At 37.0% G+C, this 27,006-nt stretch overlaps 3 protein-coding genes, 1 long non-coding RNA gene and 1 other non-coding gene across 5 annotated transcripts; 1 reads left to right on the top strand and 4 right to left on the bottom strand.

The window, feature by feature from the left end:
• Positions 1 to 6,219: 6,219 nt before the first annotated feature.
• Positions 6,220 to 6,327, bottom strand: LOC127745398 (small nucleolar RNA R71). Its single transcript, XR_008006587.1, has one exon. It is a non-coding gene; the product is annotated as a small nucleolar RNA R71 (small nucleolar RNA).
• A 4,172-nt stretch (positions 6,328 to 10,499) lies between these two features.
• On the bottom strand, positions 10,500 to 12,177 carry LOC107474115 (uncharacterized). The gene is made up of 4 exons (XM_052257794.1): positions 12,167 to 12,177; positions 11,825 to 12,005; positions 11,670 to 11,723; positions 10,500 to 10,777 (listed from the first exon to the last, which is right to left on the bottom strand). Exons 1-4 carry the CDS (start codon positions 12,175 to 12,177, stop codon positions 10,658 to 10,660), a joined length of 366 nt encoding a protein of 121 aa, XP_052113754.1. The 3' UTR covers positions 10,500 to 10,657.
• Positions 12,178 to 15,182: 3,005 nt separating this feature from the next.
• LOC127744923 (uncharacterized) lies at positions 15,183 to 16,377 on the bottom strand. The gene is made up of 2 exons (XM_052257793.1): positions 15,295 to 16,377; positions 15,183 to 15,209 (listed from the first exon to the last, which is right to left on the bottom strand). Exons 1-2 carry the CDS (start codon positions 16,375 to 16,377, stop codon positions 15,183 to 15,185), a joined length of 1,110 nt encoding a protein of 369 aa, XP_052113753.1.
• An 846-nt stretch (positions 16,378 to 17,223) lies between these two features.
• On the bottom strand, positions 17,224 to 19,619 carry LOC107474127 (uncharacterized). Its single transcript, XR_001589185.3, has 4 exons — positions 19,448 to 19,619; positions 19,293 to 19,346; positions 19,068 to 19,205; positions 17,224 to 17,413 (listed from the first exon to the last, which is right to left on the bottom strand). It is a non-coding gene; the product is annotated as an uncharacterized LOC107474127 (long non-coding RNA).
• A 2,933-nt stretch (positions 19,620 to 22,552) lies between these two features.
• On the top strand, positions 22,553 to 26,160 carry LOC107474117 (uncharacterized). The gene is made up of 3 exons (XM_016093708.3): positions 22,553 to 22,818; positions 24,132 to 24,199; positions 24,291 to 26,160. Exons 1-3 carry the CDS (start codon positions 22,680 to 22,682, stop codon positions 24,879 to 24,881), a joined length of 798 nt encoding a protein of 265 aa, XP_015949194.1. The 5' UTR covers positions 22,553 to 22,679; the 3' UTR covers positions 24,882 to 26,160.
• The last annotated feature ends 846 nt before the right edge of the window (positions 26,161 to 27,006 follow it).

Raw genomic sequence — 27,006 nt, 5'->3', positions numbered from 1 at the left:
CTAGGAGTGCAGGTTTGAGTTGGAAAATGTGGTAAAAATAGAGGTTGGTATTTTATATGAAAAACTTGATTTTAACGAACTTGGCTATCCATAACTGGAGCCTCGAATTTTGGATTGGAATGAAATTTGTTTCAAATTAAAGATATACATTTATATACCAAATTTCAATACCGAAACACGTATAAACAAGGGATTTACTAGGGGTTTGAGGGTCCTTACCTTAACCATACCTCAAGCTAATAAAAATCCACTAATTCCTCAAGCTATTCGGATCCTATAACATCAAAAATCAAAGATCTCAACACCTCACAACATTGAATTTTTGAAATTGGGGAGGAGAAGATTGAAAATAAAATTGTGACTTTCTTATCAAATTGAGTACCGGACTTTGTAGAGCTCAACACTGCAGTCGCATGGCCATAAACGATGTGGCGATCGGAACTCAGAGTTGAAAGAGATGTGGATTTGAATGGGAAATAAGGGTTTGGGAACTTTTCTTCTCTTCCTTTATGTGTTCCAATGTGAAACAGCAAGGAAGGAGGAAGGAATGAGCTAGCTCATTCGGTTAAGTGAACTAGCTGGGCCTTTGGGCCCGTTGTGGGTTCGGTCAACCGGTTCGGCTTACTTGGTCCAATCTCGAGTCAAATTTTTTCAAATTAGTGTCAAAATTCGTATTTTAATTAATTCTTCCTCATTAAACTATAAAATTCTATTTTCTAATTTTTTTATTAATATTTAATTTATTGACTAATTATTTGTTAATTATGCGGGATTTACACACAACAAATATTATATTCAAAGAAATTTTTTCAAACCTAAAATGATATGCTATTTTTTATTACTACTATTTGTTATTTTTCTCATTTATTGTTTTTTATTCTACATTACAATTAAACATTTTAGATATTTTTATTATTTTTTATTATAGTTAATATTGGTCTAAATATACCCGTAATTTTTCACAGACAAAAATACTAGTAATAACTATATCTAAAAGGCCATTACATTATAAATGTTATTATTTATATATCTAAATTTCTAAGATATTTGATACCAAATAAATTTAGAAAAATATTTCTATGATAAAAAAATCTATTTTATATCGCTAACTGTGGTAGCCCAAGTAACCTCGACTACTATAGTATGTTGTGTAATATTATAACCATTGAGTTTCAAAAGTTTTTAAAAAATATGAATAGAATACTTGGATTTGTTAAGATATTTTTTCTTATTACAAAACAAATACATTAAAAATTTAATTTTTTGTTTTTCTAATAAAAAATTTTTAATTTTGTAATCTTAACATGTGCCCTTAAACCCTGTAAGCTGCAAAGTATTAGAGGCTGTACAATGAAATTTTGTAAATGATCCACGTTAACTTTGTGGTTGACCATGATTTCCAAATTTGACTTTATAAATAACTTGATTCGCATTATATACAATTTCTAAAATGTTGCATTCATAAAAATTTACACAAATATTGTTAATTGTTTATGTGAAAAATTTTATATCAAACAAAAATTTTTGTATTTCTTCAAACAAGTTTGGATGATTTTTTTCTTCATTATTAAAGAATGATCATTGAATATAATATTTATAAATTAAAATAAATTAGATTAAATTAATATTTTGCATGGTCAAAAATCAAATATAAGTAATAGGACTGGTAATTGGTAGGGTAGGGTACCCTAATCTTATTTGCGGGTTGAAAATTTTATTAAAATTCTATCATATTCTACTCGCAGGTTGAGAATCTCTCAACCCTAACCCTATCCGTACTCTAAAGTTTTAAACCCTACCTTACCTTATTCTATCCGCAAAAATATCAAATTTAAAGTAAATATAAAATTCAATCATTCCGAATTTCATACATATTAATAAATGCTTTAAATTACTAAATTAACTTACTAGTTTAGTAGCTGCTCACTTATTGTAAGTCATTACATACTCGGACTGATTTCTATCCAATCCGCAACGAATTGGGTGCCAGTAGATAGAGTATGTATTGTCAACTTTAATAAGTTTCTTTATTTTAAGTTAGTTAATACATAAAAAATATTAATTTAGAAATTATTTTAAAAATTTTTTGTATATATAAATAATAAAATTTGAGATAAATAAGCTGCAAACAACCCTCACATCTTTTCTTTCCACAACCCCCACACACACACACGGAAATAACAAAGAAAGAAAGGGAAGAGAGTGAACTGCGACAGAAGAGAAGAGGGGAGGCGGCTGTCCCGCGTCGGCGTAGCGCCTCACTGTTCGTGAAGCCAAGCATCTTCGTCTCACCGCCGCCGTGCCCGTCGAGGAGACAGAGAGCAAGCACGGGGAGGGAGCTGTCATTATGTTGCGCCATCACCGCCGCTGAAAGTCCGTTGCCATCGCCGTTCATTTCAGCCATCATCGCTGCCGTTCGTGCCTCTGTTTTGGGTCGCTGTGACTCCCATCACCGCCAGATCTGTTACTATCGTTGGACCTGTCGCCGTCACCATCCGTACCGTCTACAACATTCCGAATTTTTAAAAATTAAATAATTAGCTATTTATAAGTTATTATATTAAAGATAAAAGAAAGATGAATTACCATGTAAATTGGAGCTTCACGTTAATAGTAAAAGTCATTGCAATGAGAATATCTATTTTAATAGGCCATAAATCAAATTTCTATATATCAATGATAGATTAGATGACTAAAACTTACATAAAATATCTTGTACGGACAGCAAAAAATGCAACAAATACAATAAGACATGACCTAATTCGCATTTCCTGTAAAATGCAAAAATATTCATATATATATATATATAAACATTTGAATGTTTTTTAATTTTCAACACAAACACAAACTTCAATTAGCTCCTCAAGAACACTAAATTCTAGTGATATGGCATTTTCATAATAGAATCTGCTTCTGAGAAAAATTTTGTCATGTAAACATTTCTATTAGTATCAAACACCAAACCTATAAATCAAAATAAGTATAGATCAAATAAGACAATTATCAGAGGCCAAAATCCAAATATGAAATTTTGATTCAGCATAATTTAGTTGGCTATCACCTAGTGAAAGAAATTTTCAGCTTCAATTATATTTTTAAAACAAAGTAAAATAAATAGAAAATAAAAAATAAGACAATGAATATTAGCAAAATAAAATAAATTATTAATTATATCATCCTGAAAACAAACCAAAAATAATAACAAAAAGCTAACTTAAAATAGCAATACCATTTCAAACAAAAATTAAGACATTGACTAAGTGATGCCAGGGCATCTTAGGCTAGTTTCACTAGCCTTTTTCTTTGTTTTTAATAGGTTTTATGTACTTTCTTGAGTTATAAGTAAGCAAATTGGGTAGAAATTCATGCATACCTAGATTCATTCAATCATGATTAATTTGATGTAATTTCATGAGAATTATGCTATAATTACGTGTATGCTAAGAATGATGAGAATTATCATGACTTAAGCAAGGCTTTGATGCATGTATTAGTTGATGATAGGTGAAGAAAAGCATGGAGGAAGGTTGAAGAAGGAGCCTGGAAAAGATGAAGAGGAAGCAACGTTGGTGGCCAAGTTGGCCCACCAACGTTGGAAGAAAGGCATAGCAGTCCTCTGCATGTGTGCTGGTGTTCACGTTTGAGGGAGCGTTGGACATTCAACGTTACCCCCAACGTTGTAATGAAAAATTCAATTCTGGAGCTAAATAAATTTTGAGTGACGCGTACGCATAGCAAAACTTCTTTATCCACGCGCAAGCGTGCGTCGCGCGCACGCGTGGAATGGCAAAAATGACCATCCACGCGTATGCGTGGATCACACGTACGCGTCACAAAGTGAATGTTGGAGGTCCAACGTTGCCTCAAATGTTCCCTCCAACATCCGCAATGCCAAGCTCAGAATTTGGAATTGAAAAACTTGAATCCATGCGTACGCGACAATGACGCGTACGCGTCGATAAGAAAAAGGGCAACTGACGCGAAAGCATGGTGTACGTGCACGTGTAAAGAAGCAAAATCTCAACCTTCACGCATGAGTGTGGTGCACGCGTATGCGTGAACAAGCAAAATTTTAGATTTCACGCCTTAGCGTAAAGCACACGTACACGTGGGTAAGCAGAACGTTGGCCCTCCAACGTTGAGTCAAACGCCAGTGACAGCAAGCTTTCTGGTTTTTCTGGTTTTGTTCTAAATGGCATTTGAGTCAACGTTGGCTATCAAATGTTGACTCCAACGTGAAGTACCGGAACTCACAATTTAAACAGATCTCTTCTCAATAGCAATTGAAACCAATTGGAGCCACTCTCAACCCAATTCCAACAAGGCCAAAATCCTATTTCAGAGATTGAAGATCAATGGAAAAAAGTGTATAAATAGCTTAGAATTTGAGTTAGAAAAGACCCTTTTCTGATTTTTTTCAATCTTTACACTTACTGCACTTTCGTTTTTCGGAATTCAGAATGTATCTTTTAATTCCAATTTCTATTTTGAGAGCTATGAACAACTAAACCCCTTTCATTGGGTTAGGGAGCTCTATTGTAATTCAATGGATCAATAGTAGTTTTCAACTTCTTCTTCTTTCTTTTCTCTTGATTTTTGTTAGAAAGCTTTCGGTCTTAATGCAATTGGATAGTTGTCTTAAGAAAGAAGCTACCCATAATTGGAATTCTTCGGATCCTTGAGAGAGGGATGAAGAATTCATGCTAGAATTGCTTTCTCACGTTGGATTAGATTGGGGGTTGGATGGATATAGTGACATGTAATCCTACCAATACTTTGATCTATGAATTTGTGTGGTATAATCAGTGACCGAACTTCAACTCTTCTCATGAGCAATTAAATCAAGACATTGGGCATTTGTTCATGCTTAGAGAGATTGGTATGCCAAGACATTGGGATCCATTCATCTAAGATTGCCAAGCAATGTCAATGAATGCATTGATTGAGGAAGAGGCGAAAATGATTTGATCCGGAGAATTCAATATCTCCTGAAACCCAATGAATCTCTATCTTTGATCTTACCCATTCTATTTACATTCTACTTCTTTAATTTTCATGCTAATTCTTCATTCCCATTTAATTTCTTGCAATTTAAGCTTCTGTCATTTAATTTCCAGCAATTTAATTTCTATTCATTTACTTTCTTGCAATTTAAGTTTCCCACAAATTTTACTTTCGTCATATTTCAATTCAATTCCTATTTTGCTCAACTAGAACAATTCACCAATTATAATTGATCGATCTACCAATCCATGTGGGATTCGACCTCACTCTATTGTGAGTTTTTACTTGACGACGAACCAGTGCACTTACCGATAGGAAATTTGTTGAGAGGCAAATTTTAGCGTATCAAGTTTATAGCGTCGTTGCCAGGGATTGGTTTTGTATTGATAATTACTAAATTGAAGGATAACTAGATTGAGCACTTTTCTTTTCTTTTGATTAATTGAGTTTTAATTTCAGTTGTTCATTTTAATTTTTCTGCAATTTTATTTGTTTTTCTTTAATTTCTTCATTCTCTTTTACTTTCCAGGAAGCTAACCCACTAACTATTTGATAAATTACTCTAACCAAGCTAACTATACTCTGTTTTAGTGGACTCTGCATTTGCTGTTTCTTGTACTTGTTCATTATATGATAGGTAGAAGAGTGGCCTCAATCTCATTTGATAGTGAACCAGAAAGAACCTTCTTGAGATTAAGGAAGGAAGCAAGAGAAAAGAGGGCTGTTAGTGCAGAAGAAGAGGAGAAAGATTTGGATATAACCATAGAGGATGATATGGAAAACCATTATAAAGGAGAGGTGAATAACCATGCCAGAAGAGGTGGAGCCAACCCTGCTGGACAAGAGAGGAGAGTTATGGAATCATACATCAATCCAAACCTAGGAAACTGTGTTAGCAGCATTCAAAGGCCAACTATCAATGTCAATAACTTCAAATTGAAACCCCAGCTCATAACTCTTGTCCAAAAGAACTGCTTTTTTGGAGGGAGTGCCCAAGAGGATCCTAATAAGCATCTCACTAAATTCCAAAGGATATGTGACACTGTTAAATCTAATGGTGTTCATCCTGACACCAATAGATTGCTACTATTTCTATTTTCCTTGAGGGACAAAGCATCAAAATGGCTGGAATCATTTCCCAAGGAAAGCTTGACCACCTGGGAAGATGTAATGAGCAGATTCTTGACAAGGTTCTACACTCCACAAAAAGTAAACAGGCTGAGAACGGAACTACAAACATTCAGACAGCAGAATGGTGAGACTCTTTATGAAGCTTGGAAGAGATTCAAGGATTTGACAAGGAAATGCCCCCCTAATATGTTTAATGAGTGGGTGCAAATTCATATCTTCTATGAAGGGCTAAATCATGAATTGTAGAAAGCTGTAGACCACTCATCTGGAGGTTCCCTCAACAAAAAGAAGACCATTGTAGAAGCCATTGATGTGATAGAAACAGTGGCTGATAACGAGTACTTTTATGCCTCAGACAAAGCAACAACCGGAGAGTCCTAGAATTAAACCAAATGGATGTAATCCTGGCTCAGAACAAGATGATCACCATGCAATTAGCTGAATTGACCAAGCAAATGGAGAAGAATCAGGCCGCAGCAATCCCCACTCAACCATCACCTCAAGAAGAGTTGGAGACAGAAGAAGAAGTTAACTGGGAGGAAGCTAATTACCTTGGAAATTCATCTAGGCAAGCTAATGATCCATATTCTAAAACTTATAACTCTGGTTGGAGAAACCATCCAAATTTTGGGTGGAGGAACCAACAAAGCCAAGGCAAAGACCACAAACCTCAAAACCCAACCCAGTATAACAACTCTACTCACCAAAACTCCAACCAAAGACCATACCATGCCACACAAAACACTTATCCATAGCCACCATACCAAAACCATAATAACCACCTTCAACATCCTAATCACAACCAAACATCACCACATGATGAAGACATATTGGCCAGAATGGAAGCTATGATTGCTAATCTCTGCAAAGATTCTGAAGCCATGAAAAAATTCAGGGAAGAAGTAACATCAAATATGCAAAATTAAGATGCTGCTTGAAGCACAAGTTGAATACCTATCCAAACAAGCCTCTGGCTATAGTTCCAGTAATGCCACCAAGACAACTTCAAGAGAGGAATGCAAAGCTATTACCTTCAGATGTGGAAGGGAATTGAAAGAGAAGTCAAGGGAGACTAAAGAGGAGAAAGAGGAGGATAGTTCAAATGACAAGAAAGAAGTACAAACACCTACTTCAAGTTCATCAGAAGAAAAAGAAGTCCTAAAGCCATATATCCCACATGCTCCTTACCCTCAATGCCTAATGAAGAATGCAAAGGATGGCCAATTCTCAAAATTTTTGGAGATTTTCAAGAAACTTCAGATCAACATTCCCTTTGCAGAAGCACTAGAACAAATGCCACTTTATGCTAAGTTTATGAAGGAATTGATGACCAAAAAGAGAAGCTGGAGGAATGAGAAAACTGTGGTATTAACTGAGGAATGTAGTGCTATCATCTAACACAAGCTGCCTCAAAAGTTGAAGGACCCAGGAAGCTTCCAAATTCCCTGTATTATAGGGGAAATAAAAGTTGAAAAAGCCTTATGTGACTTGAGAGCTAGTATAAATTTGATGTCCTTAACAATGATGAAAAGAATGAAGATTGAAGAAGCCAAACCAACAAGAATGGCCCTCTAATTAGCAGATCGGTCATTCAAATTTTCTCATGGAATAGTAGAGGACTTGTTAGTGAAAGTGGAGGACTTCATCTTCCCTGCTGACTTTGTGATCTTGGATATGGAGGAAGAAGCTAAGGCTTCAATAATTTTGGGGAGGCCATTTTTAGTTACCGCTGGAGCCATCATTGATGTTCAAAAGGGTGAACTTACCGTTAGGCTACATGATGAGAAAATGGTGTTCAATGTATTCAAAGCCATGAGCTATCCACCAGAGTCACTAAGAGAGTATATGAGGCTAGATGCAGTGGAAACTGTGGTGCAAGAAACCTTTGAAGAAGCACTTGAAAGATTGACAGAGGGTGAGTCCATGTTAAATGTTGAGGTTGCTAATGTTAATTCAGTTGAAATGCCTATTCTAAGCACATTGGAGGAGAGGAAAAAGGCAAAAGAAGCACCCAAACTGGAGCTGAAAGCATTGCCTCCTACTCTCAAATATGCGTACTTGGGAAGCGATGGAAGTTACCCAGTGATCATCAACTTTTCCCTTAGTCAAGAGTAGGAAGATGAATTAATCAAGGTGTTGCAAAAGCACCAAGATGCCATTGGATGGACCCTTGCTGACTTAAAAGGGATAAGCTTATCCATATGCATGCATAAGATCTTGTTGGAAGATGATGCCATGCCCTCCATTCAAGCCCAAAAAAGATTGAATTCAGTCATGAAAGAAGTGGTTCAAAAAGAAATTAATAAGCTATGGCAGGCAGGAGTGATCTACCCCATTTCCGACAGCACATGGGTGAGCCCTGTCCATGTGGTTCCAAAGAAAGGAGGGATCACAGTTGCACCTAATGAGAAGAACGAACACATCCCCACAAGAACAGTAATAGGTTGGAGGATGTGCATTGACTATAGGAAACTCAATGAGGCAACTAGAAAAGATCATTTCCCACTGCCTTTTATGGACTAGATGCTGGAGAGATTGGCAGGACATACATATTACTGTTTTCTTGATGGATATTCGGGTTATAATCAAATAGTGGTTGATCCAAGAGATTAAGAAAAGACGTCATTTACCTGTCCATATGGAGTTTTTGCTTACAGGCGCATGCCTTTTGGATTGTGCAATGCCCCTGCAACTTTCCAAATATGCATGTTGTCTATTTTCTCAAACATGATTGAAAAATTCATTGAAGTCTTCATGGATGTTTTTTCAGTTTTTGGAGATTCCTTTCCTAATTGCCTTAATCAACTTGCCTTAGTGTTAAATAGGTGCCAAGAGACAAACCTAGTTCTAAACTGGTGATGAGCGGATAATTTATACGCTTTTTGGCATTATTTTTAGGAAGTTTTTAATACATTTTAGTTACTTTTTATTATATTTTTATTAGTTTCTATGCAAAAATCACATTTCTGGACTTTACTATGAGTTGGTGTTTTTTCGATAATTTCAAGTATTTTCTGGCTGAAATTGAGGAACCTGAGCAAAAATCTTATTCAGAGGCTGAGAAAGGACTGCCGATGCTGTTGGATTCTGACCCTCTTGAACTCGAAGTGCATTTTCTGGAGCTACAGAAGCCCAATTGGAGCGATCTTAATTGCGTTGGAAAGTAGACATCTTGGGCTTTCCAGCAATCTCTAATAGTTCATACTTTGTCAGAGACCCTTTTCTGGCGTAAAACGCCAGAACTGGCACCAAAACTGGAGTTAAACGCCCAAACTGGCACCCAAGATGGCGTTTAACTCCAAGAATGGTCTATGCACGTAAAATCTTCAAATCTCAGCCTAAACACTCACCAAGTGGACCTTAGAAGTGGATTTCTGCACTATCTGCACTTAGTTACTCATTTTCTGTAAAACTAGGTTACTAGTTTAGTATAAAAACTACTTTTAGAGATTTATTTTGTAACTCATGACATTTTACATCTCATATTGTATCTTCTACGGCATGAGTCTCTAAACCCCATAGGTGGGGGTGAGGAGCTCTGTTGTGTCTCAATGGATTAATGCAATTACTATTGTTTTCTATTCAATCACGCTTGATTCTATTCTAAGATACTCAATCGTACTTCAAAATAGAGAATATGATGATCCGTGACACTCATCATTATCCTCAACTTTATGAACGCATGACTGACAACCACTCCCAATCTATCTAAGTTCAACGTAGTCATTAGGCGACAGCTTGAGTGTGTATCTCTTGGGTCTCTGATCCATGGACCGAGTCCGTGAGATTACAACCTTCGTGGTAGAGGCTAGCACTAATTGGCAGCATTCCTGAGATCTGAAAAGTCTAAACTTTGTCTGTGGTATTTTGAGTAGGATTTGGAAGGAGATGACTGTGACGAGTTTCAAACTTACGAATGTTGGGCGCAGTGACAGTGTGCAAAAGGATAGAGAGATCCTATTTTGACACAAGTAAGAACCGACAGATGATTAGCCGTGCGGTAGCTATGCCTTGTATTTTTGGTGTTGAAGGCTTGTGACCTTATCAATTTGGGTATTTTTGGCTTAGGAAAGAAATCGGCTAAGGCATGGTTTTGGTTTCTCGTATGTAATATGTAACACCCTACTACACAGTGTTTTACGCTTAAGTCATAGAACAGAGGTAGTGTGGTATTACAGACCTCTAATAGTAAAGATATACATATAATACTGAAAAAAAATATACTAGGAGCCTTGAAACAAAGTGGGTAAATAAGAATCGCAAAACAAAAAGCGCAACGCTCAAGGAATAGGATTACTTGTGTGCCGAGAAACCTAATAGGAACATGATAAAACAATAAACGAAGGGATAAAGAAAAGTCAAGGAACAACATAACTAGCCTCTGACTCAGCCTGCGAAGCTAAGGCTGGCCGGAGGATACATATATACATATAAACATACATAAGTGTCCCCAAAATATACCAAAATACCAAAGTAAACTCCTATCTCTCCCTCAACCTCTAAGAGGAGCAGCATACATAAGTTACTTGGAGAGTGAGCTACATATATATATACATATATACAAATAGAAACCAAAATACACCCAAGAACTACTTCGCTTTCCAGAATCCAGACGCCTAGCGAGGAGCCTCTCGACCTGCATCTGAAAAACAACAAAACAATACGGAATGAGAACCGGAGGTTCTCAGCATGGTAAAAGTGCCACGCGCATAAGAAATACGGTCCTGAGAATGCTGTCCTATGGCTGATGGGGCCCATCTGTCGGTTATCCAGCCAACCCGACAAGTCCGAAAACCTTAGACTGTCCCTCGTCGTGCATCCCCAAGAGTCTATGCATAGAGTTCACATTCAATTATCATATCATCGCTCAATGGGGATATCCATACCCGGGAATTTATACGTGCCCGGTCACCCTTACGACGTAGGGTCAACAGAGTATCGAGATTCAACCTGGAACACGTGGGTTCACACACAATATTCCATCAACATATTACCAATCCATTAATGCCATCATCAACTCTCATACATGCGTTAAACCATCAATTCACATAACAATTTTTCAAGAACAAACATCAACCATAATCATCAATCTATACCAACACCAACACAATGCTTCATAAGCAAGTCCAAGGGCATAAAATTAATAACCTCAAGGCCTCCTATTCCCAATATATGTTCACCAAAAATTATACTAACAACAATACCAAGCTACTCATTAATGTCATTAACAATTCAACTTATCCTATGGTTCTTCTAACCTAAGTTTTCATAATACTGTAAATATTAAACGTGCGAAACTTAAACCATACCTTGGCCGATCACTTAGTTCACCCAAGGCAGCCTCACAACTCAAAATTACAGCCCCTCCAAACTCAATCAAACAGCCCCAAACCAAGCTTGATCACCAACAAGCCTCCAACAAGTATCAACATCCACATACACATTACCTAAACCACAATTAACATATCCAACATAACAACTCAATACCCAAATGCCTAAATTCAGAAATTTTATTAGGGTTTGAGATCTCTTACCTTTACCCACTGATCCTTGGGCAATACCCACAAGAAATCAAGTCTAGTGAACCCCTAAAACATAAAAAAATCATAAAGGGATTGAGTTTCTCAAACCTTAAACTCGAAATTCATATACCAGCAGAAATGAAGCTAGGAAAAACCGATTCACTTACTGTTTTGTTTGGATAAAATTGAAAAGCTCGACAAGCCCGACGCGTGGCCGCAAACGGTGCGGCGATCGGAGCCCGGATGAGAAAGTTATGGTAGTTGGAAGGAATGGTGAGGGTTTGTGAATCTCCTCTCCCTCCCTTGCTGTAATGGCGTCGCAGCAGCTTGTGAGGAAGAAAAGAGCTGCTGCCTCATTTAAGTGTTTGGGTCCGGTTGGACCCACGGGCCGGTTTGGGCCCCGGTTCAACCGGTTTGGCCCTTTCGGTCCGTTTTTGGGCCAAATTTTCGAAATTGGTATCAAAATTTTCGTTTCGACGAGCCCTATCCTATTTTGATATTAGTTTTGCATTTTTAGCATTCCTAACTAAAATTCAATTTATTAACTAATAATTTACCGATTTTAGCGGGGTTTACATCCTACCCACCTAATTAGGAATTTTGTCCTCAAAATTTAGAGGGAATTACCTGAAAAGAGGTGTGGGTAGTCCTTTCGCATCTCTGATTCAAGCTCCCAGGTATGTTCTTCAATACCAGCCCGACTCCAAGCTACTTTCACCAAATAAACTTCCTTTCCGCGGAGACGTTTGGTGCTGGTATCATCAATCCTAACCGGAGTTACTGGAAGCGTCAGGTCTTCTCTCACTTGGACTGATTCCGGCTCTAGGACATGACTAGGATCAAAAGTGTATTTACGAAGCTGCGATACGTGGAACACGTCATGCAGGTTCGAAAGATGTGGTGGTAACGCGATCTTATATGCCACTGGTCCAATTCTCTTCAGGATTTCGAATGGCCCAATGTAGCGGGGATTTAACTTCTTGGTTTTGATGGACCTCCCTATTCCAGTGGTCGGAGTAACTTTCAAGAAAACGTGTTCTCCTTCCTCGAATTCTAAGGGCTTTCGTCTTCGGTCAGCATAGCTCTTCTGACGGTTTTGAGCTTCAAGCATTCGACTCCGAATTCTCTTTATTTGTTCAGTGGTTTCACTTACCATTTCCGGTCCTATCAAGCTCTTTTCTCTTGCTTCGTACCAACATAATGGAGACTGGCATTTTCTTCCATACAAAGCCTCATATGGAGCCATTCCAATACTCGCATGATAGCTATTGTTATAAGCAAATTCTACTAGAGGCATATATCGATCCCAGCTCATCGGTTGATCCAAAACACAAGCTCTTAACATGTCTTCCAAGGTTTGTATTGTTCTTTTTGATTGGCCATCCGTCTGAGGATGATAGGCAGTGCTTAGGCTTAATTGGGTGCCAAAAGCTCGCTGAAAAGCACTCCAGAACCGTGATGTAAAGCGAGGATCTCTATCCGATACAATGGTGGAAGGTACGCCATGTAACCTCACAATTTCCTTTATATATAAGCGTGCTAACTCCTCCATAGAACAATTTATCCGAATAGGTAGAAAATGAGCTGACTTGGTCAGTCGGTCTATAACCACCCAAATAGCATCACAACCGGTCCGAGTTCTTGGTAAGCCCAATACAAAATCCATAGCAATGCTCTCCCATTTCCACTGTGGAATCTCCAAAGGTTGAAGGGTTCCTGCTGGCTTTTGGTGTTCAATCTTAACTTTCTGACAAGTTAGGCATTTAGAAACATGTAACGCCACATCATTTTTCATTCCTGGCCACCAGAACATCGTTTTTAAGTCTTGGTACATCTTAGTGCTTCCAGGATGAATGGAGAACCCGCTCTTATGTGCTTCCTCCAATATGTTCTGTCGCAAATCCCCGATATCTGGCACAATTATTCGGCCCTTGAACCTCCACAACCCATCTTTATCTTCTGACACTCTCCATTGCTTGCCTTTCTCAATCGCCGGCAAAATCTTATACAATTCTTGGTTATTCTGATGAGCCTTTATCAGTTCAGCCTTGAAGTCACTTGAGATCTGTAACTGGCTTAGGCATAAAGTCCCAAACTCCTCTCTGATTCCCAGTTTCAATCCTTGGAAGGCTCTCAACAACTCTTCCTCTCTTAGCATCATCCAAGCAGCACATAGGGATTTCCTACTCAAGGCATCCGCCACTACATTCGCCTTTCCTGGATGATAGTTTAGCTCGAAGTCATAATCCTTTAGAAGTTCCATCCACCTCCTCTGACGCATATTCAATTCTTTTTGCTCAAACAGATACTTTAGACTCTTATGGTCAGAGAAGACTTGAAATTTCACTCCATAGAGATAATGCCTCCAAATCTTCAAGGCAAAGACAATGGCCGCAAGTTCCAGATCATGAGTTGGATAGTTTCTTTCATGAGGTCTTAATTGACGTGAGGCATAAGCTACAACCTTATGATGTTGCATGAACACGCATCCTAAACCTTTCAAGGACGCATCACAGTACACCTCGAATGGTTCTCTCGGGTCAGGCAACACTAATACAGGGGCGGTAGTCAATCTCTGCTTTAAGGCAAGGAAACTCTCCTCGCACTCAGGAGTCCACACAAAAGGAACATCCTTCCTGGTTAGCTTAGTCAAGGGTAAAGCGAGCTGTGAAAATCCTTTAATGAACCTCCGATAATAACCCGCCAAACCTAAGAAACTCCTGATTTCCGTCACTGAAGTTGGTCGCTCCCAATTCATCACCGCCTCAACCTTAGCAGGATCTACTGCTATTCCATGCTTACTCACCACATGACCAAGGAACTTCACTTCAGACTTCCAGAACTCACACTTGGATAGCTTGGCATACAACTTCCTATCCTTCAGAATTTGTAGCACTGTTCGCAAGTGTTCTGCATGTTCATCCTCGGTCTTAGAATAGATAAGAATGTCGTCAATAAACACAACAACAAATTTATCCAGATATGGATGGAAAATTCTGTTCATATAATCCATGAATATAGCCGGAGCGTTAGTTAGTCCGAAGGACATAACGGTATATTCATAGTGACCATAGCGCGTTCTGAAGGCAGTTTTGGGAATGTCCTCATCTCTGACCCTTATCTGGTGGTATCCGGATCGTAGATCAATTTTAGAGAACACACCGGCTCCTTGTAATTGGTCCATCAAGTCATCAATCCTTGGCAACGGATATTTATTCTTCACTGTAACTTTATTTAGCTGCCTATAGTCAACACATAAGCGCATGCTTCCATCTTTCTTTTTCACCAGTAATACTGGCGCACCCCACGGAGATACACTTGGTTGGATAAAATTTTTACCCAACAGATCCTCCAGTTGAGATTTTAATTCGGCCATCTCCAGAGGCGACATCCTGTAAGGAGCACTCGAGATTGGTCCGGCCCCAGGTACTAAATCAATAGCAAACTCAACTTCCCGTTTCGGTGGAAATTCATCAATATCATCAGGGAACACCTCCGGAAACTCACATACAACTGGGATTTGTTCTAAGTCTTGATCATCACCCGAAACACCTGCAGCTAGAAACAATATCCCCTGACATTCAGCCCCAGAACAGTTCACCATCATGGAATTCAAATAGTAATTATTCACTATAACCGGCCCTTCAGTGTCTTCAGGCATAAAATACATTGTTTTCGCCGAGCAATCTAATAGAACGCGATTCTTGGATAACCAGTCCAATCCCAGAATGAGATCAAGACCAGTCATCGGCAAACAAATTAAGTTATGCACGAAATCACGCCCTTGTACTCGAAAAGGAACTTGGGGGCACCCTAATCTAGTCACCATAGCCTCGTGGGTAGCATTATATACCTTTAAATCATACCCCAGTATTACTATTTTCAGTCCTAGCTCATCAGCCTTCTCAAATGCTATAAAAGTATGTGAAGCTCCAGAATCAAACAAAGCATTCAAAGTTTTACCCACCATCTCACATTTACCTCGGATCAATGCCTCTGACCCTTCAGCGCCTATAGAAGAAGTAGTGTATACCCTTCCTGGTTGCTGCACCCTGCCTGTCTCATACCCCTTCTTCTCGGGGCAACTACTAGCCAAGTGTCCCGGCTGCCCACAAGAGTAACAGACTCCAGTCCCAAACCTGCATGGTCCTGAGTGATACTTCCCACATCTGTGGCAACTCATATCCTGCTGTGGCTGCTTTCCCTGTCTCCTTCCCTGATTAGCACTGGTATTAGACTTCCTGGAGCTGCCTTGCCCCTGATTGTTCTGAGGAACAAAGCCACCACGCTTGAACTGTCTGCCTCTGGGTGCAAAGTTTCTCCCTGTGGTCCTCTGGAATGGCGTCCTCAGACTCCCTCTTTCTGCTGCAGCTCTTCTGACACATTCCTCCGCCACCCTGCTCCTATTCACCAGCTCAGAAAACACCCAAATCTGCATAGGCGCCACAAAGCTCTGAACGTCACTCCTAAGGCCTCCTTCATACTTTATACATTTCCACTCGGCAAAGTCCTCAGGAGCTCCCTGACAGATGCGTGAGAAGCGGCACAATTCCTCAAATTTACTGGTATATTCAGTGATAGTCATCTGCCCCTGTTTAAGCTGAAGCAGTTCAAGTTCTCTGGCATTTCTAACTGAAGTAGGGAAATATTTTTTATAGAATTCATCTCGGAACAACTCCCAAGATATCACAATCCCATCAGGTTGCAGAATGCGCCTCATGCCCTGCCACCAGTGCTGAGCTTCACCATGCAACTGGTAGGTCCCAAACTCAACCCATTGCTCATCCGGAACCTGTTGAGCCTGTAATGCTCGCTCAATGGCCTGTATCCAATTATCAGCATCGGTCGGATTCGAGGTCCCTCAGAAAGGGGTCTCTGATCCATGGACCGAGTCCGTGAGATTACAACCTTCGTGGTAGAGGCTAGCACTAATTGGCAGCATTCCTGAGATCTGAAAAGTCTAAACTTTGTCTGTGGTATTTTGAGTAGGATTTGGAAGGAGATGACTGTGACGAGTTTCAAACTTACGAATGTTGGGCGCAGTGACAGTGTGCAAAAGGATAGAGAGATCCTATTTTGACACAAGTAAGAACCGACAGATGATTAGCCGTGCGGTAGCTATGCCTTGTATTTTTGGTGTTGAAGGCTTGTGACCTTATCAATTTGGGTATTTTTGGCTTAGGAAAGAAATCGGCTAAGGCATGGTTTTGGTTTCTCGTATGTAATATGTAACACCCTACTACACAGTGTTTTACGCTTAAGTCATAGAACAGAGGTAGTGTGGTATTACAGACCTCTAATAGTAAAGATATACATATAATACTGAAAAAAAAATATACTAGGAGCCTTGAAACAAAGTGGGTAAATAAGAATCGCAAAACAAAAAGCGCAACGCTCAAGGAATAGGATTACTTGCGTGCGAAACCTAATCAGAAATGATAAAGATAAGCAGAAGAGTAAAGGAAAGCCAAGGAAATAGCATAACTAGCTCCTGACTCAATTTGTGAAGTTAAGGCTGGCCGGAGGATATATATATATATACATATAAACATACATAAGTATCCCCAAAATATACCAAAATACCAAAGTAAACTCCTATCTCTCCCTCAACCTCTAAGAGGAGCAGCATACATAAGTTACTTGGAGAGTGAGCTACATATATATATACATATATACAAATAGAAACCAAAATACACCCAAGAACTACTTCGCTTTCCAGAATCCAGACGCCTAGCGAGGAGCCTCTCGACCTGCATCTGAAAAACAACAAAACAATACATAATAAATAAGGTCATGAGAATGCCATAGGCAATCCTAGAACTCCGTTATTTAGTTATCCAACTTAATTACTAAATAGAAACCATAAACAGGGGTAGGTATTCTAAATCTACTTAACTTAATACCTAACTTACTCAATTTCTAACCTAACCTAACACCAAAGCATTTCACTTTTTCCTCTACCCCTCCATCATCTACAATGCAGCAAAGACAAGCAACCAAACAAGTTCACGCACAAGTAATGAGCAGATAGTGCAAGTAGCAAATATAACAGGTAGCAGATGATATATATCAATTAGGCATACCCAGGAAATGCATAGCAATCAATACAAACAAATGCATATGATGCATGCCTGTCCTACGGCTGATGGGGCCCATCTGTCGGTTATCCAGCCAACCCGACAAGTCCGAAAACCTTAGACTGTCCCTCGTCGCGCATCCCCAAGAGTCTATGCATAGAGTTCACATTCAATTATCATATCATCGCTCAATGGGGGTATCCATACCCGGGAATTTATACGTGCCCGGTCACCCTTACGACGTAGGGTCAACAGAGTATCGAGATTCAACCTGGAACACGTGGTGGCGAGCCACGGTTCTTACCCAAGGAAACTCGTATCTCAGATATCATTATTCATAAGCCATGGCAATTATCATCAATACATCATCAAGTATCAAACTTTAACATTAAACTTCATTAACATCCTTATTTTCTTCATAAAAGCCACTATTTACAACTTTCTTCACCTTCAAGTTATTTTGTTTTCCTAGCTTCTTTTATCTACTGGACCTAGAATCATAGTTTAAGCCTTAAAGGGAAGAAAATAGAGGTTTAGAAATGGAAAATTGGTTTAAAAATAGTCAAAACCGGTTTGGTCACCTTGAACTCAGATTTAAACACTAAACTTGCAACGTCCATAACTTTCTCCACAAAATTCCATTTCCCACAAAGTTGATATCAATCAAAAGGTTTTAAAACCATCTATTATTTGCAACAAATCACAACTCAAACAAGAATTTGTGGAATAAATTATGGACCTTCAAAGTTCACCCAAAATCATTTTTACAAAAGCACTTTCAAAACCTCATTTTCACCACATTCACAATTCCTTACCTATAACACATACATTTGCTAACACTTCCATTTCTACCTCACCAACAGCCGTTTCAAGCTATTTTTAAACAATCCAATAAGCCATAATCTTAGATTGCGTTTAGTATAAATCATATGTGAATATATATGAACAACCCTTCACAATTACCATTCCACTTATGCAATATCAACAGTTCACACACAATATTCCATCAACATATTACCAATCCATTAATGCCATCATCAACTCTCATACATGCGTTAAACCATCAATTCACATAACAATTTTTCAAGAACAAACATCAACCATAATCATCAATCTATACCAACACCAATACAATCCATCATAAGCAAGTCCAAGGGCATAAAATTAATAACCTCAAGGCCTCCTATTCCCAATATATGTTCACCAAAAATTATACTAACAACAATACCAAGCTACTCATTAATGTCATTAACAATTCAACTTATCCTATGGTTCTTCTAACCTAAGTTTTCATAATACTGTAAATATTAAACGTGCGAAACTTAAACCATACCTTGGCCGATCACTTAGTTCACCCAAGGCAGCCTCACAACTCAAAATTACAGCCCCTCCAAACTCAATCAAACAGCCCCAAACCAAGCTTGATCACCAACAAGCCTCCAACAAGTATCAACATCCACATACACACTACCTAAACCACAATTAACATATCCAACATAACAACTCAATACCCAAATGCCTAAATTCAGAAATTTTATTAGGGTTTGAGATCTCTTACCTTTACCCACTGATCCTTGGGCAATACCCACAAGAAATCAAGTCTAGTGAACCCCTAAAACATAAAAAAATCATAAAGGGATTGAGTTTCTCAAACCTTAAACTCGAAATTCATATACCAGCAGAAATGAAGCTAGGAAAAACCGATTCACTTACTGTTTTGTTTGGATAAAATTGAAGAGCTCGACGAGCCCGACGCGTGGCCGCGAACGGTGCGGCGATCGGAGCCCGGATGAGAAAGTTATGGTAGTTGGAAGGAATGGTGAGGGTTTGTGAATCTCCTCTCCCTCCCTTGCTGTAATGGCGTCGCAGCAGCTTGTGAGGAAGAAAAGAGCTGCTGCCTCATTTAAGTGTTTGGGTCCGGTTGGACCCACGGGCCCGGTTTGGGCCCCGGTTCAACCGGTTTGGCCCTTTCGGTCCGTTTTTGGGCCAAATTTTCGAAATTGGTATCAAAATTTTCGTTTCGACGAGCCCTATCCTATTTTGATATTAGTTTTGCATTTTTAGCATTCCTAACTAAAATTCAATTTATTAACTAATAATTTACCGATTTTAGCGGGGTTTACATAATATATAATATCTTGTGAAAACTTAGGCTAGACGACCAAATGATAAGATGAATCATATGTTGGTGTACATGTGGTAGTTTTGATTATTGAATTATGTGTTGTTTGATGTGGGTATTACGTATGTTGTTGTTAAATGAATGTGGTGGATGGTTGATGAAATAGTGCTTATTATGAATAACAATGATATATTGATGATTGAGTATAAATGTGGTGTTGAATGTGAATGGTTGGGGTTGGAATTGGCAAAATTGTGTATGAGAGTGTATGATGTGAATGTAAAATAATAATATGTAGTTTGGTATGTTTTGATGTTGTTTGAAACTTGGAGTGCAGGTTTGAGTTGGAAAATGTGGTAAAAATAGAGGTTGGTATTTTATATGAAAAACTTGATTTTAACGAACTTGGCTATCCATAACTGGAGCCTCGAATTTTGGATTGGAATGAAATTTGTTTCAAATTAAAGATATACATTTATATACCAAATTTCAATACCGAAACACGTATAAACAAGGGATTTACTAGGGGTTTGAGGGTCCTTACCTTAACCATACCTCAAGCTAATAAAAATCCACTAATTCCTCAAGCTATTCGGATCCTATAACATCAAAAATCAAAGATCTCAACACCTCACAACATTGAATTTTTGAAATTGGGGAGGAGAAGATTGAAAATAAAATTGTGACTTTCTTATCAAATTGAGTACCGGACTTTGTAGAGCTCAACACTGCAGTCGCATGGCCGTAAACGATGTGGCGATCGGAACTCAGAGTTGAAAGAGATGTGGATTTGAATGGGAAATAAGGGTTTGGGAACTTTTCTTCTCTTCCTTTATGTGTTCCAATGTGAAACAGCAAGGAAGGAGGAAGGAATGAGCTAGCTCATTCGGTTAAGTGAACTAGCTGGGCCTTTGGGCCCGTTGTGGGTTCGGTCAACCGGTTCGGCTTACTTGGTCCAATCTCGAGTCAAATTTTTTCAAATTAGTGTCAAAATTCGTATTTTAATTAATTCTTCCTCATTAAACTATAAAATTCTATTTTCTAATTTTTTTATTAATATTTAATTTATTGACTAATTATTTGTTAATTATGCGGGATTTACACACAACAAATATTATATTCAAAGAAATTTTTTCAAACCTAAAATGATATGCTATTTTTTATTACTACTATTTGTTATTTTTCTCATTTATTGTTTTTTATTCTACATTACAATTAAACATTTTAGATATTTTTATTATTTTTTATTATAGTTAATATTGGTCTAAATATACCCGTAATTTTTCACAGACAAAAATACTAGTAATAACTATATCTAAAAGGCCATTACATTATAAATGTTATTATTTATATATCTAAATTTCTAAGATATTTGATACCAAATAAATTTAGAAAAATATTTCTATGTTAAAAAAATCTATTTTATATTGCTAACTGTGGTAGCCCAAGTAACCTCGACTACTATAGTATGTTGTGTAATATTATAACCATTGAGTTTTAAAAGTTTTTAAAAAATATGAATAGAATACTTGGATTTGTTAAGATATTTTTTCTTACTACAAAATAAATACATTAAAAATTTAATTTTTTGTTTTTCTAATAAAAAATTTTTAATTTTGTAATCTTAACATGTGCCCTTAAACCCTGTAAGCTGCAAAGTATTAGAGGCTGTACAATGAAATTTTGTAAATGATCCACGTTAACTTTGTGGTTGACCATGATTTCCAAATTTGACTTTATAAATAACTTGATTCGCATTATATACAAGTTCTAAAATGTTGCATTCATAAAAATTTACACAAATATTGTTAATTGTTTATGTGAAAAATTTTATATCAAACAAAAATTTTTGTATTTCTTCAAACAAGTTTGGATGATTTTTTTTTTCATTATTAAAGAATGATCATTGAATATAATATTTATAAATTAAAATAAATAAGATTAAATTAATATTTTGCATGATCAAAAATCAAATATAAGTAATAGGACTGGTAATTAGTAGGATAGGGTACCCTAATCCTATTTGCGGGTTGAAAATTTTATTAAAATTCTATCATATTCTACTTGCAGGTTGAGAATCTCTCAACCCTAACCCTACCCGTACCCTAAAGTTTTAAACCTTACCTTACCTTATTCTATCCGCAGAAATATCAAATTTAAAGTTATTATAAAATTCAATCATTTCGAATTTCATACATATTAATAAATACTTTAAATTACTAAATTAACTTACTAGTTTAGTAGTTGCTCACTTATTGTAAGTCATTAGATACTCGGACTGATTTTTATCCAATCTGCAACGAATTAGATACTAGTAGATAGAGTATGTGTTGTCAATTTTAATAAGTTTTTTTATTTTTAGTTAGTTAATACATAAAAAATATTAATTTAGAAATTATTTTAGAAATTTTTTGTATATATAAATAATAAAATTTGAGATAAATAAACTGCAAACACATATATTTAGTTTAGACGGTGTAAACGAAATAAGATAACGTAATTTCGTAATAATTTTTTAAATTATTTATTTCAATAAATAAAATATTTATTTAATTTATATAAAATAAAATATCCCTAAAGTGACTAGTTTTAAAAATGTCAAGCACTGTTTTTGTAATTATGATTCCGGTTCTTATGTTTTCTCGACTTGAGCCAATCTGAAGCTGAACCATCTCCGACATAAATACTTGTGAGAAAACAATAAGGAAAATACAAAGACACGTAGCATCCTTACCTCACATGCCAGCATAGCAGGGATTCTCGCGCGCTCTCTTCCATTGCTTCCCCTTCACCACTCAACCAGCTCCTCCGAGCGACTCAATAATGGACCCTCCGATTCGTGACTCGGAGTCCAACCCTAAACCCCTCTGTGAAAACAACGACGTCGTCTACATCGACACCAACCTCGACACTCACTTGGCCGTCCTCGTCTCCGATCACGATACCGTCTCCGACCTCAAAGGTCTTCCTTTCACACTTTTACTTTTTCTTTCTTCATTCTTCAGAGATTTTTTTATTTTTCAAATGCAGACTTTGTTTTCCCTCTCCAGTACAGTGTTCTGAATGTTTATGACTTTGTGCAACTGTTACGACGTTCTGCATTAGCACCCTCAATGTTTGAGAAAATAGCAAGCTTCGTTTTCTAGGTTGTGTGTCCCCAAAGATGCTTGCTTTGTCTTTTTGTTTTTGTGTGTAGGAAACGAACTAAAATAAGTGTGTGTAGTAGCTTGCAGCCCTAATTATATATATTTAGAGTACAACTGTTCCTACAAGTACAATGCATGTTTTGGTTTTATTGTTCCTTGGATTATGCATATTGAATAGTTTTGGGAAATTTTGTATCGCCCAATTTTGAGAGTAGCCATGGCGTGCTGCATGAGGTGTTCCAAAAAGGATTAAGATAGCTGCGGTGTCACTGCTGCTATTGTGATTTTGTTGGTGGTGATCCTGGTGATCTTGATCTTCACTGTCTTCAAGTAGAAAGACCCTATCATTACCTTGCAGTCGGTTAAGGTTAAAGAGGCGAGTTTGGTTCCCGATTGGGGCAATAAATGTGTCCTTGGGCATATTGCTCACGGTTGAGAACCCCAACCGTAGAAGCTTTAGTTACCACAACAGCACGGCGTATCTTAATTATTGTGGGAAGCTTTTGGCTACTGCCCCATTGATGGTCTTGTCATGAGGACACACTTCCAGCTCAAATATCTCTGAACATCAGCACTACTTTGAATTTCTATGCAGATGACATAATGAAAGTTCTGGATTTAGTGGCTGATTTTGTTAAAGGTGTTATAAATTTTACTTCAACAACCACCTTGGAAGGGCGTGTCAAGGTGCTGAACCTCTTCAAGAAGAAAGCCACTAGTTCCTCCTTTGGTGATCTCTTTGTATTCGTACATGACATGAGTGTTAATTCTACTTGTAAAATAGATATCAAACTTTGACTAATATTGGGTCGAGGCAGACAGCTCAAGTATTGTATTGTTCAAGTAGTTAGTGTCTAAGCAACCCTTAGTTTCTATCCCCTTTGCAGTGGATTTGATATTGTCTGTGTGACTTTTTCTTGTAAGATTGTTTTTGAAACCTCAAGTGCATAAAGGCAGGCTTCTCTAGTATATGCTTCATAATCTTTGTTATATTTAAAATCTCTTAGCATTTATAACTCACTATTGTCTTCTCTACTATTCTTTTCTAATCATTGCTTAAATATGCACATAATTATTTCAGAGTTCTAACATTCTGTGTACATGGCATATGTATGAATTTTATATGCAGAGCGAATTTTGTCAGGACACCAATCATGCTTTCCCAAACTTGGGCGGATACAGATTCATGCAATGAAGGTATATTGTAGTTGATCTTGTTTACTCTTGTTTGCTATCCAAGCCATGGTTGTATTCCTATTCATTATAACATTATTTTGCTAATTTGCAGGTAAAGCGCAAAGGGTACTTTTATCACCTATCTGATTCCATGTTTGTAAAAAGTGCCTTCTATGGTTTCAACAAGAGCTGGTTTCTTAGTGTGGATGTTTCTCCATTGAGCAATTGTGGTCAAAATGATTGTTCTTCTGATTCTCCTAACCAACTGGTACTTCTTGGCAATTCAGATAATGCCTTGACTAGTTTGATTAATGATAAGAAAGAAGAACATGATTTTGTGAATGCATCTGAAAAAGCTGTTAAGGATGATAACGTCGTTTGCGAAGATGAAATGTCAAAATCTGTGTCTAGTGCAAAGGAAAAACAGATGAGTACATGGAAAGAAGATGAAGATAAAGAAAAGAAGTCAGAACTTGAAACAAAATTACAACCTTTGGGTGTAAAGGAGCCAAAGGAACCCAAGCAGTTGAATGAAGATAATTTGAATATTGTTCTTGACCAGTGCAATGAAACTGAGGTTGGTTTGACTGATAGAGCTGAAGGAAGAAGAGAAGTATTACAAGATGATCCTAAGCCAATGCAGTTGGAAGAATGCACACCATCTGAACAGAATAATAACACTGAAGCAAATATCAAGGAATGAAATGTGACTCCGAAAGCTGTTTATATGAATGAGATGGGTGAACCTGTAAAATCTGAGAAAAAGAAGAGAAGGAAGAGAAAAGATAAGGATTTGGACGAAAGAACAACTACAAAAGAAGAGTGCACACCATCTGAACAGAATAATACAGATGCTAATGTCAGTGAATTAAATGTGACTTCAAAAGTTGCTGTTTCAAAAGTTGTTGTGCTTGGACTCGGTGCAGTAGAAAAATTATGGAAGAAGAAAACAAAGACAAGAAAAAGATAAGGATTCAGATGTAGGAACAACGAGGACTACAATATTTTGAGGTAATTATAATCTCTTATTGGACTCAGTGTCCTTGATGATTCTTGTGCCAATTTCACTCACTTAGAAATAGTATTACAATAAAATTATTTGTATTAATTATTTAATAATTTTTTTATGTATAACAATAACATAGTGTTACCAATTTCATTTAAATACACATACATAATAGCCTTTTCACGTATAAGTGAAATCTACTAATATAAACTAAAAAAAAAGGGATTATTTAGGCTATTGAAAGTAAGGAATAGAACAGTATTTTACCCTATACTATTAATTTTTATGCATAAAAAATTTTCAAAATAAAAATAACAACTATTAGTATCAATGAGTATGTCTCAACTAATTTTTATATTTGATCATTTAACCCTCGCGTAGTGCGGGTCTTACCCTAGGTAATTAGGGTGAAACACCTATGGTTTGCAATGATGTAAATAATGTGAAAGCGTGGAAGTTCATAATTTCAAACTAACAATTTTAAGCAGCATGATCTTGCCAGCTATTTACAAAAATGCCCCTTATTATTCTTTGTTTCATGATTATTCAGCATCATTTGATTAATCAATCAAATGCCTTTAGATTTCAGTATTATACTCAAAAGTGTAGCTCTATGTTAATATGATATCCATAAATCCATAATCTTCTTTGTCAACTATAAGTTCGGCTTAAAGTCGGTCAAACTTAATACTAGAGTGTCAAGATTCAAGAATCCACACAAGGAAAATAACAAGGTTGCTGCTTATAGCCGGAGAAATACAATTCACTACCTTACCTTCCTTTAAAGTCATTTTGTTCACCACTTTCCAGTCTTTTTCCACCAAGTGAATCTGAAAAAATTTTATTCAACAAGATAATTAGTTCCAAATTTCAGGAAAACACTATTTCTAAGTGAGTGAAATTGGCACAAGAATCATCAAGGACACTGAGTCCAATAAGAGATTATAATTACCTCAGAATATTGTAGTCCTCGTTGTTCCTACATCTGAATCCTTATCTTTTTCTTGTCTTTGTTTTCTTCTTCCATAATTTTTCTACTGCACCGAGTCCAAGCACAACAACTTTTGAAACAGCAACTTTTGAAGTCACATTTAATTCACTGACATTAGCATCTGTATTATTCTGTTCAGATGGTGTGCACTCTTCTTTTGTAGTTGTTCTTTCGTCCAAATCCTTATCTTTTCTCTTCCTTCTCTTCTTTTTCTCAGATTTTACAGGTTCACCCATCTCATTCATATAAACAGCTTTCGGAGTCACATTTCATTCCTTGATATTTGCTTCAGTGTTATTATTCTGTTCAGATGGTGTGCATTCTTCCAACTGCATTGGCTTAGGATTATCTTGTAATACTATGTGACATTCAGTTATATATTTAGATTTGAATCTAACTAACTCGGTGAACGATAAATGTGCTATAAAGTAATCAAAAAACAAATATAAAAGTTGTATTGATGTGTGTCATTTAATACCCCACCAATCGAGCTGAAGTGTACAGTGAAATTTTAATTAGTATATTATAAAATCTTTAGATAGTATCATTGACATAAGTTCCAATATATATTAAAAAAATGTTTTCCAGTGAATATTATTTTGGTGAATTCTACTTATTTTGCTATTAGTGTCAACTGTAAAAATGATATTACTTGAAAAAAGTGCGCATTACGAGATTATATATTATTAGGCCAACTTAATTAGCCTTGATAATTTAACAACAAAATGTGAGTGTTTATATATATATATCATATTAAAAGTATAATTAAATCAGATATTAGTAGAGAATATACATTAAAATAAAAAGTATATATTAAAAATGAGTTAAACT

Source organism: Arachis duranensis, chromosome 2, assembly GCF_000817695.3.
Source record: "Arachis duranensis cultivar V14167 chromosome 2, aradu.V14167.gnm2.J7QH, whole genome shotgun sequence".
NCBI lineage: Eukaryota > Viridiplantae > Streptophyta > Magnoliopsida > Fabales > Fabaceae > Arachis > Arachis duranensis.
Note: the sequence above shows the minus strand (reverse complement) of the source record. Positions and strands in the feature narration are given on the sequence as shown.

Excerpts from the sequence above, each read along its gene's own strand:
- LOC107474115 (XM_052257794.1), bottom strand. Across the intron at positions 11,724-11,824 it reads AATTTTATCCAAACAAAACA|GGGTTCACTAGACTTGATTT; the intron begins GTAAGTGAATCG and ends TTTATGTTTTAG. Across the intron at positions 10,778-11,669 it reads CCAAGGATCAGTGGGTAAAG|ATGCAGGTCGAGAGGCTCCT; the intron begins GTAAGAGATCTC and ends GTTGTTTTTCAG.
- LOC127744923 (XM_052257793.1), bottom strand. The coding sequence starts at position 16,377 with ATGAGGCGCATTCTGCAACCTGATGGGATTGTGATATCTTGGGAGTTG. Across the intron at positions 15,210-15,294 it reads CTGAAGACACTGAAGGGCCG|GTGTTTCGGGTGATGATCAA; the intron begins GTTATAGTGAAT and ends TTCTAGCTGCAG.
- LOC107474117 (XM_016093708.3), top strand. The coding sequence starts at position 22,680 with ATGGACCCTCCGATTCGTGACTCGGAGTCCAACCCTAAACCCCTCTGT. Across the intron at positions 22,819-24,131 it reads TACCGTCTCCGACCTCAAAG|AGCGAATTTTGTCAGGACAC; the intron begins GTCTTCCTTTCA and ends TTTTATATGCAG. Across the intron at positions 24,200-24,290 it reads TACAGATTCATGCAATGAAG|GTAAAGCGCAAAGGGTACTT; the intron begins GTATATTGTAGT and ends GCTAATTTGCAG.